Source organism: Silurus aristotelis, assembly GCF_946808225.1.
Source record: "Silurus aristotelis genome assembly, chromosome: 15".
Taxonomy (NCBI): domain Eukaryota; kingdom Metazoa; phylum Chordata; class Actinopteri; order Siluriformes; family Siluridae; genus Silurus; species Silurus aristotelis.
Genome location: NC_139588.1, coordinates 1,614,439 through 1,634,217, shown reverse-complemented (window position 1 = coordinate 1,634,217; position 19,779 = coordinate 1,614,439). Strand labels below are relative to the sequence as shown.

At 38.8% G+C, this 19,779-nt stretch overlaps 2 protein-coding genes and 2 long non-coding RNA genes across 6 annotated transcripts; all 4 read left to right on the top strand.

Annotated features, from left to right (window-relative positions):
* The first annotated feature begins 8,599 nt into the window (after window positions 1–8,599).
* On the top strand, window positions 8,600–9,510 carry LOC310737473. Its single transcript, XR_014536831.1, has 3 exons — window positions 8,600–8,674; window positions 8,925–9,115; window positions 9,459–9,510. It is a non-coding gene; the product is annotated as an uncharacterized lncRNA (long non-coding RNA).
* Window positions 9,511–9,876: 366 nt separating this feature from the next.
* LOC310737472 (little elongation complex subunit 1-like) lies at window positions 9,877–10,488 on the top strand. Its single transcript, XM_083561803.1, has 3 exons — window positions 9,877–9,945; window positions 10,040–10,138; window positions 10,250–10,488. The coding sequence occupies exons 2-3, from the start codon at window positions 10,078–10,080 to the stop codon at window positions 10,438–10,440; spliced, it is 252 nt and encodes an 83-aa protein (XP_083417929.1). The 5' UTR covers window positions 9,877–9,945; window positions 10,040–10,077; the 3' UTR covers window positions 10,441–10,488.
* A 3,546-nt stretch (window positions 10,489–14,034) lies between these two features.
* On the top strand, window positions 14,035–14,689 carry LOC310738028. The gene is made up of 3 exons (XR_014536968.1): window positions 14,035–14,132; window positions 14,281–14,434; window positions 14,558–14,689. It is a non-coding gene; the product is annotated as an uncharacterized lncRNA (long non-coding RNA).
* Window positions 14,690–18,013: 3,324 nt separating this feature from the next.
* On the top strand, window positions 18,014–19,225 carry LOC310738025 (polyadenylate-binding protein 1A-like). Of its 3 annotated transcripts, XM_083562823.1 has the most exons (4): window positions 18,014–18,147; window positions 18,279–18,364; window positions 18,565–18,660; window positions 18,973–19,225. In XM_083562823.1, the coding sequence occupies exons 1-4, from the start codon at window positions 18,069–18,071 to the stop codon at window positions 19,015–19,017; spliced, it is 306 nt and encodes a 101-aa protein (XP_083418949.1). In that variant the 5' UTR covers window positions 18,014–18,068; the 3' UTR covers window positions 19,018–19,225. The 3 variants fall into 3 exon arrangements, 1 of the variants encoding a protein (XP_083418949.1); XR_014536965.1 differs by lacking the exon at window positions 18,565–18,660 and having other exon boundaries at window positions 18,973–19,180; XR_014536966.1 differs by lacking the exon at window positions 18,565–18,660 and having other exon boundaries at window positions 18,279–18,387; window positions 18,973–19,180.
* The last annotated feature ends 554 nt before the right edge of the window (window positions 19,226–19,779 follow it).

The following is a 19,779-nucleotide window of genomic DNA, read 5'->3' as shown; positions in this document are numbered from 1 at the left end:
TTCACATAAAATGCACCATACAGCCAATTAACATTCAAACTGTTGAAACACTTCATAGAAACAGAATATAGAATCACTGAAAGCATTTTGAAATGAGATTTAAATACCTGGTACAGAGGGTAGCATCAGCTTTTCTGTAGCTATTATTGCTTTTATGTTCATGGCACAGGACCAAATATCATGCTGGAGGATTACGCCAATGGAAGATTAAGGAGAAAAAGAGTCTCCAGGGACCATGATGACTTCTTGGTCCATGATGATGACTGGCTAATAAGCTGATTTAGATTCCTACAGCTGTGCTCCTGGATCTATGTGCTGAATTGGGTCCAGTACTACAGAGGGCAACACACCAGAACCATGCCACTCTGGGGTTAATGACAACAGGTTGTTTCTAGTGGGAAATGGCAGACAGGGAAATACTTTATATAAATATTATATATAATCAACTTTTTCCACAAAGATCTTCTTTAGATATAATATAATTTATTCAAATCTCATGCTATAGGGCTGGTATCTGCCCCTGAGTGTCATAATGCCTGTCATTTTGGATGTTATTATTAAGGTGGGTAGTCGATACATCAGGTTTCCCTTCACTGTGGCACACTGACCTGCTTCAGCACATGATTCCTTTATCCTGACACATAGCAGTGTAGGGAACAGACTACAGGCAGCTGCAGGACGTAATGACTGGCTTCTTGGTGACTTTAACAACATGTAGAAATTGTAAACATTGTCCTGATGTAGTCTATAATATGACAGGTGACAGAGGCTTCACCCCTCAGATGCTCCTCACCTCCTGAAATGCAGATGTGGAGCTCTGTATGTCTCAGGTGGAAGACTTCTATACCACCCAGAAAAAGTGTGTTAGATTATCAGGGTGTGTGGTGTTTTGTACAATGTGGCACTGAGGACCAGTTTCCCTCTCCCTCCTGATCTCCCTCCCCCTCAACATTGACCCCGAGCCACAGCCCCCTGCCTCACAAGAGGAATATCAACAAGGTGGAAGAATCCATGAGGAGGTCATACAGCGTTTGTAAGGAAGACAAAAATCATGGTTGTTAATAGTGTTTATTGTGTCTCATTGTAGTAAAAGATTCAAATCAAGATTTGAAAAAAGATTAAAAAAAGATTTGACAAGACAGAAATAAAAAATTATCAAAAGATTAGACGATCTACAAGATACAATATCTTTACACTCACCTTTTACTATTAACTATAAGTGTAAAACTATCATAAATAGCCATAAGAGAAACAGAAAGAGGAAAAAGGCATGTTCAGACTCTCTGTTTCTCTTGTCTTCTTTTTTTTTTTTTCTATTTCTCGTTTTTTTTTTTATGTTTTCTTGTCTCAGCTGAGCAACAATTTCCTCCCATCGCTCTCGGACTCTCATATAATGATCTGTTTTATTCTCTGAAGACTTCTTTTCTTCCTCACAGAGATTCTGGGTATCCTGGAGCCCCCTGTTGGTCTGAAGCTGTAAGTTGTTCCTCTCCTCTATGTCAAGTTTAGTTTTCTCTTTTTCGTCCTCTTGTTTTACTTTAAAATCCAACGTGGGTTCCAACACGTTCCTCCAATCGCTCTCTGTCTCTGATCAAATGATCTCTCTCCTGCTCTGCACTATTTTTTACTTTCTTACAGTGATTCTGAGTATCCTGGAGCTCCATGGTGGTCTGTTCCAAAGTGACCTCAAGCTGAGCAACATGTTCCTCCACTTTGTTTGCTCTCTCATCCAGCTCTCTCTCTCACATTCTACAGTTTTCTCCAGTTCCTCATGGATTTTCAGGGAAGACTGGAGCTTCTTGGTCGTATGTTCCAAAGTGACCTTAAGCTGATTAACATGTTCCTCCAGTTGTTTTTGTTCTCTCTTCCAGCTCTCTCTCTCACATTCTACAGTCTGCTTCAGTTCCTCATGGATTTTCAGGGAAGACTGGAGCTCCGTGGTGGTCTGTTCCAAAGTGACCTCAATCTGAGCAACATGTTCCTCCACTTTTTTTTGTTCTCTTGTCCAGCTTTTTCTCTCACATTATACAGTTTGCTCCAGTTCCTCATGGATTTTCAGGGAAGACTGGAGCTCCATGGTGGTCTGATCCAAAATAAACTCAAGCTAAGCAACACGTTTCTCTAGTTGTTTTTGTTCTCTCGCCCAGCTCTGGCTTCTCTCAGTTATATACTGTTTCTGCTGCTTTTGCTCAGAAGCCAAAGTAGCCTCCAGCTTTTGAAACTGTCTGTAGCAGAATGGCTTTCTCTTCTTTCTCTTCTGTTATCTTCTCCATCATCAGACTCGATGAATGTTGCAGAATCATAAATGACCAGTAGGTGGCAGTGTGATGTGTATTAGAGCTCACTGTCACAGCAGGTCATTAGAAGTAGTGGAGCTCTAATGACGTCATTAATAGCGAGGACAAGACACACAGCAGTTTGGGATTCTTTTATTGACTTTATTGATTAATTGATTTGGAGTATGATTGTGTTTCTGATCAAAGTAAGTTCATGTGTATGGAGTAAAAACAACCTGTACATTTCTCACTTCCAGACAGTATTATGAGATGTTCATCTGCTGGAAGTTCATGTTTAATGCTGCATGTTTTATAGGATTTATGAGCTGGAAGAAATGTTTCTATATTGGTTTTGTTTTAAACGACTGGTGCATTTTTAGCTTCTTTTTCCCCTCAACTGAAAGGAGGCAGAAGTTGGAAAACATTTTAATTGTGATTATTATAAAACCTGTATGTGAGTATTTTAGGAAAAATGCTGATTATTGTATTTATTGTAAAACTTTATGCTTCAGATGAGTTTTAGAACAAAAACATTTTTACTTATAAAAAATAAAACGTCATTCTGAGTGAAACCAATTGTTTATTAAATGCATTATTCACTAAATAAACATCAATAAAACTGGATGATTTGTTTTTATTGAATGTAAAAATATTAATTTGAGGATAATTGAACCTAATGAATGGAATAGTTTTGGATTAAATGAAGACTTTACTGAACTAAACAGCACTGAATTCTCCTTTAAATCAACTTCAGTTTACTGAACTAAATACTGTTACTTATATGAAAATAAACCCGGTTTCTTGAACCCTGTTCGGTTTCAGAAAGTAGATGAAAATATTAAAAACGAGATTCCTATAAACATTATTCTGAGACTGTGTGTAGTCCTTTTCTCCCTCCGTCTGTTTGAGGAAAAGCAGCCTGATAAACAAATGTACCGAAGGGTTTTACAAACTATTGTCGTCATTATAAAAACAACTTCTTGCTTATCAATGATCAAATAATAAACAGAATCTTAGACATCATACAAGTGATTTATTTGAGCACTAAAAATACCAAAAGAATAATAATTGAGTGGAATAATTAAATAACACAATAAGCATAAGACTGGTATTTGAACATTAGAAAAACAGTAGAAGAAGAAAGTAATGAAAATGAAAGTAGTGGTCAGTGCTGCTGATGCCAAACAGAGAAGCAGTTATACTTTGACTGAAATCACAGCGCCACTAAACAAGTCATGCAATATACAAGTGTTTCTGTCCACAAACCCTGCATTGTCTCCTGTCTGAAGCAGGTACCCTGGTAAGTGGTAAATGTCCTCAGGAGGGGATGGAGGAAATTCAGGAAGCACTAAAACAATAAGTTCCTCACTGAGTTTTACTCTGAACTGCTTCTGTGTCATTTGCGTCTGATTCTTTGCTCAGGCGATTTTCCCGATGTAGGATGAAGGTGTTTACGATGGTGTAGAAGAAGCTCTGGTACCACTTTCTTGTCTTGTGTGAGACTATATAATAGCTGTCTGATATCTACTCCAGTCATACACCTAAAATTGAATCAAAGTGATTAGATTTTGGAATATAAAAGGCAGAAATATATTTGAGTTTTATTATATATGAAATATAATCAAGCTGAATTTACATGACTGAATCATTTGTATGAACCTGTTGTAGTCTAGAACACAGTCTGGAACAGGTACATCCAAGTTTCTCCACTGTCCATATTAACCTTTCACCTTCCTCTACACAATGCTTCCTTCAGTGCCTCTGTGAATGGTGGAGCACATCTGGACCTTCCTTTTATCCTTCCTACTCTAATTAAATACTGCACACAACCGTGTTCCCTCATCACTGTATACTATGCAATGAGCACGTGACGCAATCACAAATGTTGACGTCCTTGTGACGTCACAGTGCGCCGCTCTCGGCCACGTGCTTAAAAGCCGGAACACCCAGCAGCAGCCCGCAGAATAAACACAACCTATAGAGCAGTACATTTCTCTATTACGCAACCAACCGCGATCCATTCCAGAAGAAACACACTAGTGTTACTCTACAAGTGTAAGTTACTCTACAAGGTCATGTTCACAAACCTGATCTTTAGTTTCACTCCTTTCATTAATGATCGCGGGTTCATCGCTAGTCAAGTGTTAGTCACGTGTTTACACAGAACTTCCGGGAAGCACGCTCTAGCTAGCATAGAAGGATCTAGAAGCAGAAGGATCCTCCAGTGAGTAAACACGTCCCATCAGCATTCATAAAGAACATCGCTCAACATCGCTCAGGAGCTGAGCTGCGTGCGCCACGCCCCCAAACCACGCCCCATCCATAACACCTCGCCTCAAACCACGCCCCCTCCATAACACCTCGACCCACAAACCACACCCCCTCCATAACACCTCGCCCCCTGCTCATGAAAATGTGTACACAAACCGTCTTTATTTTTCTGATACAGTTACTTTTTGTATAATCTGCAAAAAAAAGGAGAAAATACGCTGTAGAAACACTGATCGTTCAGATATTGTTATGAGAAAATGAAAATACTTTATTGAAGGATTTGTAATTAAAGCTGTTTTCTATTTCTCCAGATTCAGCAAACTCTCTAGAAGTAAAGACTAGAAAAGACCTACAGAAATGGGAACGCAAGCATAAGCCAGTCGAAGCTTCAGGCCACGAAGACTCTGAAGATGCAGAATACCAAAACTCACAAGTACTTTTTTTTTGCTGTTTAAATTTGACCCCAAAGCTTAGTTGAATTCTCTATTCTGATTGTCTCGAAACATTTATTTGAAAACACATCATTTTGATAGTAACAATGTACACAGAGACTTGCATGATGGAAGAAGTAGCACAGTGGTTAAGATGTTGGAATTATGATCAAAAGTTCATGAGTTTAAATCTCATCTCCACTAAGCTGCCATCAAGGGCCTGCAACTGCTCAGTTGTATCAATGAGATATTCGTCGCTCTAGATAAGGGATTTTATATATATATATATATATATATATATATATATATATATATATATATATATATATATATATATATATATATATATATATATATATTTTTTTTTTTTTTTAATTGCAGTTTTAATATGTAACATGGCATATAATCATATAATATATAATGTTTTATCTGAATGTTTATTTTCCACAGAAATGTCAGTGTTGAAAAACAGCTTCTGGCACTTCAAGGTGTGTAAAGTTTTGATGTTTCTGCCTTCAGTGTGTAAGAAAGTACAAGTTCATTATTACTGCATGATTCAGTTCTATTTAATGAGCATATGATGTGATGATGTGATCTGAGCACCTTTGTATTTCATTTTGTAAATTCTTTTACAGAAGTGAACACCAGACAAAATCTGGAAATCCGAGGCCTGAAGTACACAATCAGTAGCTTCGAGAAAAGCATCTGCTTAATCGAGGTACTTTCTTTTGATTACAAACCCAGACGTCATTGAACTGAAGTGAGAATTGTGACTAAATAAAACTAAATGTTATGTTTGTTTTTAAACCTCAACAGGAAAAACTCTTCAAACAGGGAAATGAGTTGAACAAAGGTAACACTGAAATCTCTCTGAGTTTCTGTAGATGTTGATGGAGAAGGTATTTGCTTTGACTGTAATAAATTGTTTGTCATTACAGAGAAAAAGTGCTCCTCCACGCAGACTGAGAACGAGCAGGAAGCTGACAAAGGTATTTAGATGTGACATGTTATAAACTATTTTCTAGAGGAGCTACAGATTCATACTACAGTGGAACCCGGTTATGTCGAGGGCCTAGGGGACGCCAAAAAGCGTCGAGATAAAAGATGATCGAGATAAACGGAAACCAATATGGCGGCAATGTGCGTTAATAAATGAGAATGTGCATGCACATGTTTTTGGAGTTTTTTTTACACAACAGCATTTGTTTGATGAAGGCATGCTATAAAAATTTAAATACATTTGTTAACTGTCAGGAAACCACCTGCCACGCCCCCTTCGGGGGCTGTCAAACCTCCGCTTTCTCTGAAGCTCCCAGCTTCAATCCCTCACATTTAGCATCATCACCAGCATCATCATCACCCCTCAGTTCCACACTCTCACCGTCCGTTATTGTTGGTATATGTTGGTTCACAGCGGTCGTTGTTATCGCTCATGCGTATCCAGGTACGTGCCTTCCCACTCGGACTCCGCACTTTCTCACCAGACTGCCTCTTTTCAGTTTGGGCACTTAGTGGACCGCGCTCCCAGAGCGCACCACCGGAATATTCACTTTCAAGGCGAGTGTTTGTGTTTGGCTTTGCCCTGTGTTGCAATAAACTGTTTTGCTTTCACTTCGGCTTTTGCCTCCCGTTCATCGCATAACATTTAACAACAAAAGGCATATGTGCATCAACTAACAGCAGAGATTCACCAGTATACAATACAAACCACCGTCGATTCTCGATACAAACCTTTATTATATTCTCCAACATTGTAAACACAAAGATCGCTCACAAAATCACACAAATGTGCGGGGTGTAGTTCGTTTTAACAAAAAGCTAACCAGTGTCAACATTAAATTCTCGAGTCATTTCACTCTGACACACAGCTCTGAAAAGTATCCTACACTCCTGTAGCAGCTGTAAGGCTTGATTTTTCCGCCACTTCTGCGAGTTCTTCTGCGGCTGAACAGCGCCGATCGAGATAACTGACGTTCAGTGGCAAATTTGCCCCCCTTGTGCTCGAGATATTAGGGTTTAGCGGCATAAAAAGAATCGACATAACCGATTAAAAAATGCTAAGACAAAGCGAGAATTTGTCGGTTCCACTTCAAAAACGTCGACTTAATAGGGTTGGTGAGTTAACCGAGGTCGAGATAAGTGGGTTCCACTGTACACTTGTGCTAAACCTATTTGTACATTTCCCTCAAATGATCAGATGATCAGATTGAAAGTTATATTCATTATGCAGAAATCAAACACGCAGCTTTGTTTTATTGTTTATTTTATTGTACATGTTTTATTTTATATTCATACAGACCCAAAGCCCACAGCAAAGAGAACTGGATCAGACATGTCACCACCCAGGAAAGCTCAAAAGCCTCGACTTGATGCTGCTTCAGCTGATCCTACAAACACAACACACACAACACAATCTCTCGTCTCCAGTGCATTAGAAACACTACAAAAGTCCTGTTCTGATGTTTTACCTACAGACAGGATTCATGCACTTCTCACAGGAACAAGTGAACTTCCTGTTCTGAGAGATGAAGAGAAACACGTCATTTCTGAGTTTTGTGTAAACGAGGTCAGTTCTTATCTTCTGTTTTATTTAGTGTGCATGTGATTTAAACACTTTATTCTTTAGCTGTGGATTTGAGTTTTGAATGTTATAAAGTCGATCCATAATTCACTGGTCCTGGCAAATTTTGACTCGGTTTTGGTTTATACAATATCTAGTAGTTTTCCTAAACCCGGTCTAGTTGTATATATTAAATAATGATTTTCTTCCGTCTTATTTAGTCATTAGCAGAGACGTTTCTGTCTGAGATTTTGGAGAAGATCAAGGTGGAGAGAGGGTTTATGGGACATGATCTCCTGCAGTCTCTCTGTAGGGTTTATGTAGGCGTGTGTCAACAGAGAGGAGACTCTCACAAAGCACATGGTCTCGCCTACAGACTCCTTAAAGAAGGTGAGATTGTACTGATATTTCATTACTTATCTACTAAAAATGATCTAGACGCTTATACAGAGACGTCAATTGTGTGATCTAACAAATCTTTAATGTGATCTACCAACAAACAAAAAACAAATCTACACTTGGGAATTTTATCCCACTCTTCTTTGCAAAAAAAAGTTCCTTCAAATTGTAAGGTGCTCTCCTGTGCACAGCTCGAATTGAGGTCTGGGCTCTGGCTGGAACATTCCAGAACTTTGATTCTCCTTTCCTGAAGCCATGTCTTTGTTTAATTTGACGTGTGCTTTGGGTCATTGTCATGTTGATATTGAAATTCCTCAGCTTTCTTTCAGCGTTTTGACCAGCAGCCCCAAAGCATTATGTTAAACTCACTATGCTTCACTGTCAGTATGGTGTTTTCCCACATGGTTTTGGTTACTGACTGAATCACTGGCTTGCATATTTATATTATTTATGTTGTTATTTCCATCTTATATTTTAAAAAAACCTGCAATTTCATACGAGTGTGTTGACTTTATCTATTCAATGTATTTATTTTTATACACTGTATTTACATTCTATAGTTTTGTTGCTTTGCAGACTTTCTTGAAGCCCCCAAAGTAATTATGGTCATGATCACAGCATGGCCGAGTATTTTGTCCCATAAGAGTTCTTTATGCCGATCAATTCACGTAGTGAGCAACCTGAAAGCAAAGGGAAAGATATTTTACTTGCTCAGCAACTATCTGCGCTGGGATGAGGTAAGTTGTTGATCTTTAGTGTTCCTCTCAGTGTCAATGTTTATTACTGGCAGGCCAGAACTGTCATCAAGCATCTTTTTTTTAACTGGACTTTTCATGTATTTTACTGCCTTCTTAATCTACTTTTGATTTCCAAGTATCAGTGTAATCTAGTGGCACAAATTCTTTGTACATTTATGTTGAACTATGCTGTCACTCAAACAGTGTTTTATTGCACTGGGTATTAAATAATAATGCATTTTTTTGCCAGGAGCCTCCGAGAAACATCTACAATATGATCACCAGCACCATGAAGTCTTTTCTGGAAGACAGCAGTCTGAGGTTCCTGAAGAACAGCTGGTATGGTTATGATCTCTGCCCTGCTACCTGGAACTACATCTTTAGTCTGGATCTTCTGTGTGCACAACTGGGCTGGACTTGGACCATTACCAATATTATACGGTACTGAATCCAAAACATCTTAAACATATTTCATTCTCAGCTTTTTAATACTTGAACTTATGAATCCAAATGATCAGAAATTACTGATTTGTTTTCTATAACATCAGCGCTGAGAGGATTTCGGTCGCAATGTTGATATTTAGGCGCCATTTTTATATCTTATCTTTAACACAATAAGATCTCAGAGGGAAAAATTGGGTAATTGTTGATATAGTGATGTTTCTGTGAGGAAATTTCTATTTTGCATTTATAAATAAGGTTTCCAGGATCAGTGCTCAGACAGTCAGAGAGAATTCTTTAACTTTAGCTGTAAGTATTTCACAATGAGAGGGTCTTTTTTTAGGAAGTGGTAGCTCAGTGGTGAAGGCTCTGGATTACTGATCGGAAGGTCGGGGTTCAAGCCCCAGGATCACCAAGTTCCACTTTTAGGCCCTTGAGCAAGACCCATAACTCTCTGTGCTCCAGGGGTGCTGTAGTCATGGCTGACCCAGTGCTCTGCCCCCGGCTTTCTCAGTGATGTAAAGTACATTATAAAGCATCATTACCTTTAAGACCTAGTTCTTATTTCTGACTTTTTCTATTAAGGGTCAAAGTTCTAGTGGTTGTTTGAAACATTGCAAGTTCCCATTCTTGTATAAAATCATAATTGATCGTAAAACCACAATGGCTGCTCCATAACCACCACAAAGGCCCTCAACATATCCATTTCTCCTCTTTTTTATTTACTAGAAAGGATCTTTGGCTGATCCTGACCACTTGGCTGAGGCAAGCAAGAACAGAGCAAACACCGTTCCGAGACGTCTGTGTAGCAGCAGTTTTCAGGCTACTTGGTAAGTTTACTGTAAATCCTGTTTCAGAGCAACATCTCACATTATTTCTGGATTCTTCAGCTTTTCACTTGTGGTCTTTGTCCTTCTCAAACAGGGCGACTTGGTCAACTAGGACTTAAGGAGAACCTGCCAATGTCATTTCAAATTCTGGCAAAAAGCATTAATCAGTTTGTAACACAACAACTCTCAAAAGGTATTTCTAAAGCATCAATTAAAGATGTTTTTATCGATCTTTATCTTTATTCTCTGATTTTTTGTTTTGTGCTTCAGCAAGTCCTAATTTTGTGTTGAATTTTGTGCGCAGGTATGCCATGGGAAGTGCAGCTCTCAGTCATCTATGCCATTCATGATCTGGCACCCAGCAACCCTGAAGCAGCTCTGAAGACGTTGGAATCATGGAGGAAAAACAGCACACAGCGCGTCCCCCCAGCCGTCATCAAATGCATTATGCAAATCAGCTTCCTTTGTCGTCAGACCGAGTCACAAAGATCATAATGGTGATTTATCTCTAAAACTTTGTACATTCTGAAGACCCCCACAACAGCACAGGGATCCTGGATTCGGTACCAGTCTTTGACATCGACAGCTTCGAGGATCTGTTTAAGCAACTTGAAGAGATGGAAAATGATTCAGGAATAGAGGAAGATGGTGAAATTCGAACGTTTCATGTACTTTAGTGTGCATGTTGTTTCACCATCTTAAATTTATAATAAATTCTAATTTAAAGTTTTATTTAAAGAAATAAAGATTTTGAATTTCAATCATGTCTAATGTCTCTTCATCACAGAGAGCATTCAATTACTGCCCCTCAATCACCGCCTGCCTCTTTTTTTTTCTTTAAAGTTTTACATTGTTCTGATATCAGATGCCCCAAGAATTTTATCTGTTGTACAAATTGCAGTTTAGACACAGAAGCTTTGTGTATGTGAGGATCCTCTATAATTATTTGAAGAAAGAGTCTGGTGTCATTATGCCATGGCTTGGGAAGTCGTGATGTTGTTAATAAATGTGAAATGATTTAATGTCATACAGTGTGTCTGTGTTCTACATTACAGTGGGGTCTGAGGTTCGGTTCCCAGCATGTTGTTTCCTTACATTCTTTTATCCAGGGCCCAAAATCTTTCCACTGATCTCTCACACATTTAGAAAGTGATCTATGCAGATCTGAACATCTCACCATGAATGACGAACAACCTCATGACGTGACGTGCACTGTGACACCTGGCAGGAAGTGGAATGCAGCTCTTTACAGCTCGTGATAACTAAGCTTTGTTTACAAGAAATAAAAAAGAAAAGAAAAAGTGGACAGTAAAAATTTTTTTTATTTAAGATTGCATGAAGCACAAATGAGGAAAATATTCTTTTATTCTTTAATATTCTGATTTAAAGTCTATTCTTAAAGTTTTAAATAGTGTTATAATGTCTGGGTTTCCAGAGATCCGAGATTTTGTAACATCTCTTTTTTTTTTGTCACATGATCTGTTTTAACAATATTTGACTCTATAGTTGTGTAAAATTTGGGGATTTGTGTAATTTGTAATTCGAAGTGGCTAACTTGGTAATGTTTGTTTATAACTTGGTTTATTTAAAAAAAAAAAGCAACATTTGATGTAAAATTCCCTTTAAAAGTGTAGTACAGTGTAATTCATCGTAATACCGCTAGAAGGAGCTAAAGTTTAGAAGAACATTACTGCCATCTACTGGACATCGAACACTTTTTAAAATGAAGTGGAAGATTAAACAGTACTGTATGATAAAGAAGTGTTTAAATAAAGACATTTATGTGCAGGAAGACCAGATGTAATTATTCTTACTGTTTGTGTTTCATTTATAATGTGACCCAGACAGCACCTATATTTTATAGTTTCACTGGAAACAATTTAAAATAAGGCTACTGTTTAGATACAAGCCGTGTAACAAACACTGTCTTTCATTAAAGCCTGTGTAAAGTTTATTTACGGCTTATAGACAGGTGCGGCTTATTTATGTTCAAAATAAACATCTTTGTCAAATTCAGTGTGTGCGGCTTGTATTTATTATATATATGTTTGGGTGTGCTTAATAGTCTGGAAATTACGGTAGGTTTTTGCTAAACTTTTTCTACTTTAAAACCAAAGAAAATCATTGACACTTTTCTTTCACGTGAACAAGCCTTTTTTCTTGAAGAATTAACTTCAATTAAAGTCCACAGCAGCAGGTGTGCTAAACTGATTGGTGAGACGGATAACAACCTTCATCTTCCTCTACACAGCACTAAATATCAACACCTCATACCACGACCATGAACGCGCACGCACACACACACACACACACACACACACACACACACACACACACACACACACACACACACACACACACACATACACACACAGAGAGACTTTGTCTTACACTTCCAGTGACTGTAGCTGAAGCAGAAAGAAGCTTTTTAAAACTGAAACTAATGAAATCATACCTGAGATCCACCATGTCACAAGAGCACCTCAGCAGCCTCGCTGTCATAAACATCAACCATACAAGTGCTGGTCAGATTTGCAACGATGATGTAATTGATGACTTTGCATTAAACAAAGCAAGAAAGGTCTGTTTTTAGGAAAATGACTTTGTAGTGAAAAATGTATTTAATTTGTTTGTTGTGTGAATTGCCAATTTATTATTTTTATATTGTATTTATGTATTTATTTGTAAATGTATTTATTGTAAATTCGTATTAAAGATAAAGTAAGTGCAGATTGTTGGTAGTTATTTCTCTTTTTAGGTGGCAGCAGGATGGGAGCAGGTCATGACATGGAAAGGAGACTCTCTGCTTGCAGGCTTCCTGTGACGTAGCTTCCTGTGTTTGACTTGTATTTCTCTCTGCGTTTTCAAACAAACTTTACTATTTATCTCTCCTTTTTTCCTCTTTTAATAATCCTGAATTGTTTTTGTCTTCCTGTCTTGTGCCTGTAGTTAGTTAACTCGACTATCACTAGTGTTGATTATATTCATTCCCTCTCACTTTATCACATCTCTGTATCTTAACTCTATCTGCTATTATAAGCACTATGCCGGCTGTGTGTCTGTCTTTCAGCACAGGTGAGGGCTCGTTCGAGTTGCAAATGGTGGAGTTGAAGATGGAGGTTTTAGAGAAACAAGCAAAGCATGCCCAGCTGTGAGAGTGGAATGCGGTGCTGGAAACATCCCGGACGGACGCTCACTCGTCCCAGATAAATTCCCGGGTTGAATCTAACTCTCCCAGCAACTTAACTCTGCGTGTTTCTCTGCCCAGACACAGCGCACCTACAACGCGGCCCGCCCGGGTATCGTTCACTCCAGCACTGGTGCACCAAAAGAGGAAAGGAAGAGGAAAACGGTGCGTGTGCTTACTCTTTGTTTCAGTACTGGTTCATTTACTGAGTAATGAACCTATTTATCTCTGATCATGTGCTATTTATTTCCCATTAAGATCGTTGTCCGAGATGCTAACCAGGACAACAAGGACATCACGGAGGAGATCATATCAGAAGCTGGCAGGAGTCGGAAGCCCACTCTGCCAGTAGGAAATGTCTTTTCCGTCCCTATGCCTCTGCAGGTAACAGTCACACACGCATTCATAGAGGAAGCAGATTCTTCTGGCGAATAGCTCACCAGCCTTCCTCCTTATATTTGCCTGTATTACCATTTCCCTTTTCCACTATTTTTTACTCATGTGAGCCCGGTCCTGCACAAGCCGTCACACCAAAGCCAGGTGCCAACACTGGAGTATTTCTTTAAATAACTATATATAAAGATAGAAATGCTGTCGTTCACTTCGGTGAATGTGTGAAACCTACATTTACACTACAAATTCACAGTAATCCTGGTGTTTTATTATTAATTGGGTGTGTTTGTGTGTTAGGATAAGCCAGAGCTCGCTTTCCAGCAGTCTGACTTTGACCTTGAGCCAGTCTCAACCACAGTCGAGAATTCCAGTGTGTCTCCTGTGATTGTGGAGCATCTGGCTTCAGCAGAAACACCAGCAGATGAGATCGAAGTGCAGGAAGCTGAGCCGCCGAAGAACGAACCCACTCGTTCCTTCCTCAGAGCCTGAGAAGGAGAATAAGAGGATACAGTATAGTAGAGAGTTTCTTTTGAGCATCCAGTTCATGCCTGATTGTATGCAGAAGCCAGAGGGGCTTCCATCCATACCTGATGTGGTGCTACACAAGGTAAGCCTCCTGACATGTGGGCTTTATTTTAACTTTAAAACCAAATAAGGAATATTGTTTCACAGATCATTAGTAATAAATAAATTATATCAGTAATAGCTTAAATATTTTGCCTTCTTTTTTTGCTTTATAACGTTTGCCCTTTTAGCAGCCGAATGCAATTTGGAGGGGCCTCCACCCTGCAAGTTCCTCTTCAATGTGCTATGAATGAAGAGGTGGAGTTGAAGAAGGCTGAGGATGCCTGGAAGCCTTCCATGAAAAGAAGGAATTCCAAAGAGGACCCCGAAACCCAGAAAACTGATGTTAGCACATGACTCTGCAGTTGCACACTGTCGTTGCAGAAAGATCTACATTGCAATAAATTGGTCTGTTGGATGCAGATATGAATTTAAAATACAGTCGTGCTGATGTTGTGTGTTGTGCAGGAGCTTTTCCGGACGGTGCCGGTATCCTTAACAAACTGACGCCAGAGATGTTCAATCAGCTGATGAAGCAGGTGAAAGAGCTCCACATCGACACAGAGGAGCGACTTAAGGGTGTCGTCAACCTGATTTTTGAGAAAGCTATTGATAAGCCCAACTTCTCCGTGGGGTATGGGATTATGTGTAAGTCTCTGGCTGCGGTAGGTAAAACATCACATCTCCTTCTTTATGTTTTAGTGCATTTAAGCTTATTTGTGATTTTAACTGTGGAATTTTCTTCTTATTTCTCTTTTTAGTTAAACGTGCCCATGGCCAAAAAAACCCAAAAGCAATGTGAATTATCCAAAGTGGATCATCTGTTATCAGGCTTGAACCCGTCCTTCTGTAAAATTTCTATGGTATCTTCATGTGTAATATTTGTATTTTTTTAATTGCACAGATTTTTTGTTTTTATGACGATAACGATTGTCTTTTCCAGGCCAGTAATCGTGAGGGGCTTCAGGATGAGCTGGAGAAGGCAAAAAACAAAGCTCGCAGAAAAATCAAGGGTAACGTCAAGTTCATCGGGGAGCTGTTTAAGTTGCGGATGTTGACCGAGTCCATCATTCATAACTGCGTGGTGAAACTGCTGAAACAAAATGACGAGGAAATTCTCGAGTGCCTCTCTATTCTCCTTACGACCGCCGGCAAAGAGATGGACTTTAAGAAGGCCAAGGTAAACAACCAAAGACGCCATTGTAGAGCATTTTCATTGTTCGGGATTGTTCTAATTACCATCCTGCAAAGTTGTACACTATTATACCTTTAATGTAGCATATTGAATATGCATTAAGTCTCTACCTTTTGATTCAGGCCTCGCAGTAAATCAATTCATCATTCATCTTTCTGATCATTGTACATTTCCAATGCCAGCTTGAAAAGAATTTTAGATTGTATACATGGGAAAAAATGATCACATATTCCCATGTTTTGCATTTCCAGTATCAATAACGAATCTGCTGTGTTTCTGGACAGTGTGCAATTTTAAATTACGCTAAAAAACATAGGATACCAAAATTATTTAGATTTTTTTTATTACATTTTTTTAATAGAGCAGTGTTGTGCTGTGTCATTGGCAGCGTATTCACTAGGAGTTTGCAGTAGTGATATTAAAGTTTGTGTGTGGTTTAGTAAGCTGTTGCTGCTGCTTATGTAATACTCGGCTTTGGAAAAGTTTCATGTAGCCAAGTTAAAGCCTGTAATCTTTAACTGAGCACATGTTAAGAGAGCACTTGCTTATACCGTATTTTTCGGACTATAAGCCGCTACTTTTCTTTTTACAAACTTTAAGCCAAAAAACTGAACCCCATAACATTAGACCAATGCATTCCAAACGCAAACGAAAAAAAGCGCACCTCACCTGTGTTCTGAGCTGCACAGCATCGGGAGAAAAACATCGCACGACGATGCCAAAAGATAAACAACCCAGAGAAATACAGTGGTACCTTGACCTACGAGTTTAATTCATTCCGTGGACAAGCTCGTATCTCAATTTGCTCGCACATCAAATCAGTTTTCCATATTGAAAATACTTAAAATGGCACGGCACAGAAAACGCCACATCTCCTGTGTGTGTGTGTGTGTGTGTGTGTGTGTGTGTGTGTGTGTGTGTGTGGAGGGGGGTAAAGGCGATAAGCAGAGGCGGAGGGAAAACTCGTTTTTTTACTATCACTCCTGTACACTACGTATCCCTAAACTTTAAAATTTGTACTTTTTCTTCTTTGCTTATCTTAATTTTCGTCACAATCTTCGCTTTCTGGCTTCGCTTCGTCATCTAGCAGCGGCGTCTCGAGCTAGTACCTCAATTTTTTGCTCGCGTAACAAAGCAAAAAAATCGACCGAGTGACCGCTCGTACCTCGGAAAACTCGTACATTAATGCACTCGTAGGTCAAGGTACCACTGTAGTTGTGAAAGGAAGGAGGAAGACAGTGAACAATGACTTCCTTGGTCGGCTACTGTTTAGATACAAGCCGTTGTAACACGTTGAGTCTGGGTGAAGGGAGAGCTCGCTAACTCCAGTTGCAACAGAAATCATATAAGCACAGACAGGTTTCCAAAACTCATGCTTTTTATTTTTGTTTGCAACAGCGTTACGGGTTAGTCAAAGAAACTTAGAGATGAGCATCAGAAAATAAAAAGGACATAATCCTCAGTCTTCACACACGCAGTAATACCAGAAGTGTGCAGTGCCGGTCTTTTTTTCCAAAATACTGCTCTGCTCCTAAAGGAAGCGCAACATATTTCACCCGTTACACCGTGTGTAATGTGTCTTTCGTTAAAGCCTTTGTAAAGTACGTTAGTGTAGACGTACAGAATACAGTATATGAAAATTAGCTCCAAAAACGTCCTCATAAAAGTGTAAGTAGCACACACTTGCAGTAGGATAGATTCTGTATACCAGAAATTTAAATGATCATGATACAAAGTGTACTGATAATTAAACAATCAATGGCTGTTTCTTCCAGTGTTATAAATCACTATATACTGCTCCTTTATCTGCTGACACTTCAACATTAGAGGCCTTTTTCAAAATGTATGTATTCCTACAATAAGTGAGTTTATATCTGATACAGAAACAGCCTTAGCAAGTCTGCCATCTGGTAAATCTGGAGAAAGTTCTGCCTTGTGTTATTTCACCTGACCAGACAGGCTTCATCAAGAACAGTTACTCTTCTTGTAATATTGGGCGCATGTTGAATGTTATATATAACCCATCTCTATCTGACACTTCTTTAGAGGTGGAGAGGCAGAAGGTGGAGAAGCAGAAGGTGGAGAAGCAGATGATGGAGAATCAAAAAAGAACAGACTGAAGTCCTTCGGACTTTTGGAGACTTTAGAGAATGTGAGAAAATGTAGAAACTGTGTGTAGATAATCAGGTAAATTATTATTTATGAGTCTGACTTTGTTAAAGGTGTTTATGTCTCACCATAAATCTGATTATCATGAATCACACAGCACAACTTACTCAAAAGTCCAATGCTAAATGTTTCCTGTTTTTTCTTTTTTTTACCTAAAGAAATGTAAATGAAGTGATGAACACACTGCATGTTGTTGTTCTGTAGACAGTCACACTGCTGCTGAGAAATCTGGACTGTACTGTGGATGACGGACGTGTATGAAGCGTTCCTGAGATTTGGGACTGTCCTCACTGCACACGTCATTTATAACTACTGATCCTTACATTTTCCTTCTTTCCCAGTAACTTGGGGTTTCCTCCCCGTACTCAGCTGGAGTATTTTCTGAATGTGGAGAGCTCTGATATTGTGAACCTTTAACACGTTTGATGTGCGTTCTTTGCTTTGTGTTTCTGCTCGCTGTCCCGTACAGGTCATGATGGAGAACGGACGCTTAAAAGACATCGGGTATGTGATGTTTTCATCTCCTGATGAGGTTCGAGTAGAAAAAACAGGGTGCTGGGCAGCAGGACTGTGTACTTAAGTCCTTCTCAGACCACCCAGGGACGAAGTCACGGCATGAAGGTAGAAACCATCTCACCTTCAAAACCCTGCCCAGACCCAAGACCCAACGCCAACAAGAACATCCATCCACAGAGTGAGTCAAAGCCGTCCGATTAGTTTTGTGTTAAGTGCAGTTAAAGATTTAAAACAGAAGAGAACTATTAATGTTAGCAAAATTTACCTTCTGAATGGATGCTTACATGAGATGATTGTCTGCATCTACAGATGTTCCAGTTGCAGATCCTGGAAAAGAAAACCAGCAGCAGTGGAACAGGCGATTCACACCGCAGCCTCTCAGACTGGACACACAGGTACTGTTCTGATTCTATTTCCAGTGTGTTTTATAGAGACTTTCATGATCTGGAGCAGATTTTGGTCACGGCTGTGTTTGGTCACATGTAATAATTGGTTTAATACTGAGTGATTGATCAGTGTGTATTATTGAAGTCAGCAATACAAACACACACATGCACTCAAACATTGGTTGCTGAATTTGTTCTGTTTTCTGTAGGAAGTGGAACTGTTTGTGAAGAACCTCGACTACGGTGTGGATCAAAATCTCCTGCGTGATTTGTTCTTGCCTTATGGAAACATCACCAGTGCAACTGTCACTTACAACCACTAATCCCTATATTTTATTCCTTTCCCAATAAAGTATTTACTCAGGATCAGATCCTTTATTATACCAGAACCAGTGTACACTTGCAGCAAGTTTCTGCTCTCAGAAAATGACCTTTCAAATAAAAGTGCTTCATTGTTCATTCACCAGTGAGACCAGAACATTAATAATAAAAGAACACAGCTGTTCTGTTTATATTATGGGATACAGACAGTGCTTGTTATTTCTCATGGTTTTCTACATGAGAGTGATGTAATGCTCATGTTTTTGCTTTCTGTATCTCCTCACTCACTCCTTCAGGTGGTACTGCACAATGGACGGTGCAAAGGCTTTGGATTTGTCTGATATTCCTCTCTGGATGAAGACACTAATGCCATCAGAGAGTTGAATGGAAAGCTGGTGAGCAGGAGGTCACTGTGTATCACTATGGCTGAGCAGTGGACAGGGAGCAGCCGCCCCACCAAGCCCTACCTCTATCCATCCAGGAACATGCAGTGGTTCCATCTACAGCGTAAGTCATACTGTCCTCATAATGTCCTACAAAACTTTACTAAACACACACTGTGTACCGGTCAAACACACACATTATGTAAAGTAACACATCTCTTTTTTTCTCTTTCAGGTCATCGTGCTGTCATTTTATTTATTTTGCTTTTAATTATTGTTATTTCTTTCTCTTTTTTACAGAAATAGTTTTATTACTGTAAATAAATATGTAAATAACTAACAGTAATGAAGGTGTTTCATTATTGATCATTCATAAAATTCCCTCTTAATACATAAGAACTTTCATTAGAACTAAAAGAGACGGCGCTGTGAAAAGAGAACAGTAATAACAGAATTGTGTTTGTGAAAACCCTGGAAACAGATCATGTGAATACACGACTCTGACGCTGACACCATTTATTTAATGGATGAATAAAATTGATCTGAAATAAATTCAAATATTTAGGCTGTAATACTGCACTGTATTTAACATATAATATCATTATTATCATTATCATTATTATTATTATTATTATTATTATTATTATATATTGTTATAATTTTAAATGTACTGATAGATTTTTTTTTTATGTTTAATTTCAGATTAATTTCAGTTAATAA

Bases quoted from the DNA above. Each gene is read 5' to 3' on its own strand.
- LOC310737472 (XM_083561803.1), top strand. From the start codon at position 10,078: ATGTCATTTCAAATTCTGGCAAAAAGCATTAATCAGTTTGTAACACAA. The intron at 10,139-10,249 runs GTATTTCTAAAG...TTTTGTGCGCAG, and splicing joins AACACAACAACTCTCAAAAG to GTATGCCATGGGAAGTGCAG.
- LOC310738025 (XM_083562823.1), top strand. From the start codon at position 18,069: ATGAAGGTAGAAACCATCTCACCTTCAAAACCCTGCCCAGACCCAAGA. The intron at 18,148-18,278 runs GTGAGTCAAAGC...CTGCATCTACAG, and splicing joins CAAGAACATCCATCCACAGA to ATGTTCCAGTTGCAGATCCT. The intron at 18,365-18,564 runs GTACTGTTCTGA...TGTTTTCTGTAG, and splicing joins CTCTCAGACTGGACACACAG to GAAGTGGAACTGTTTGTGAA.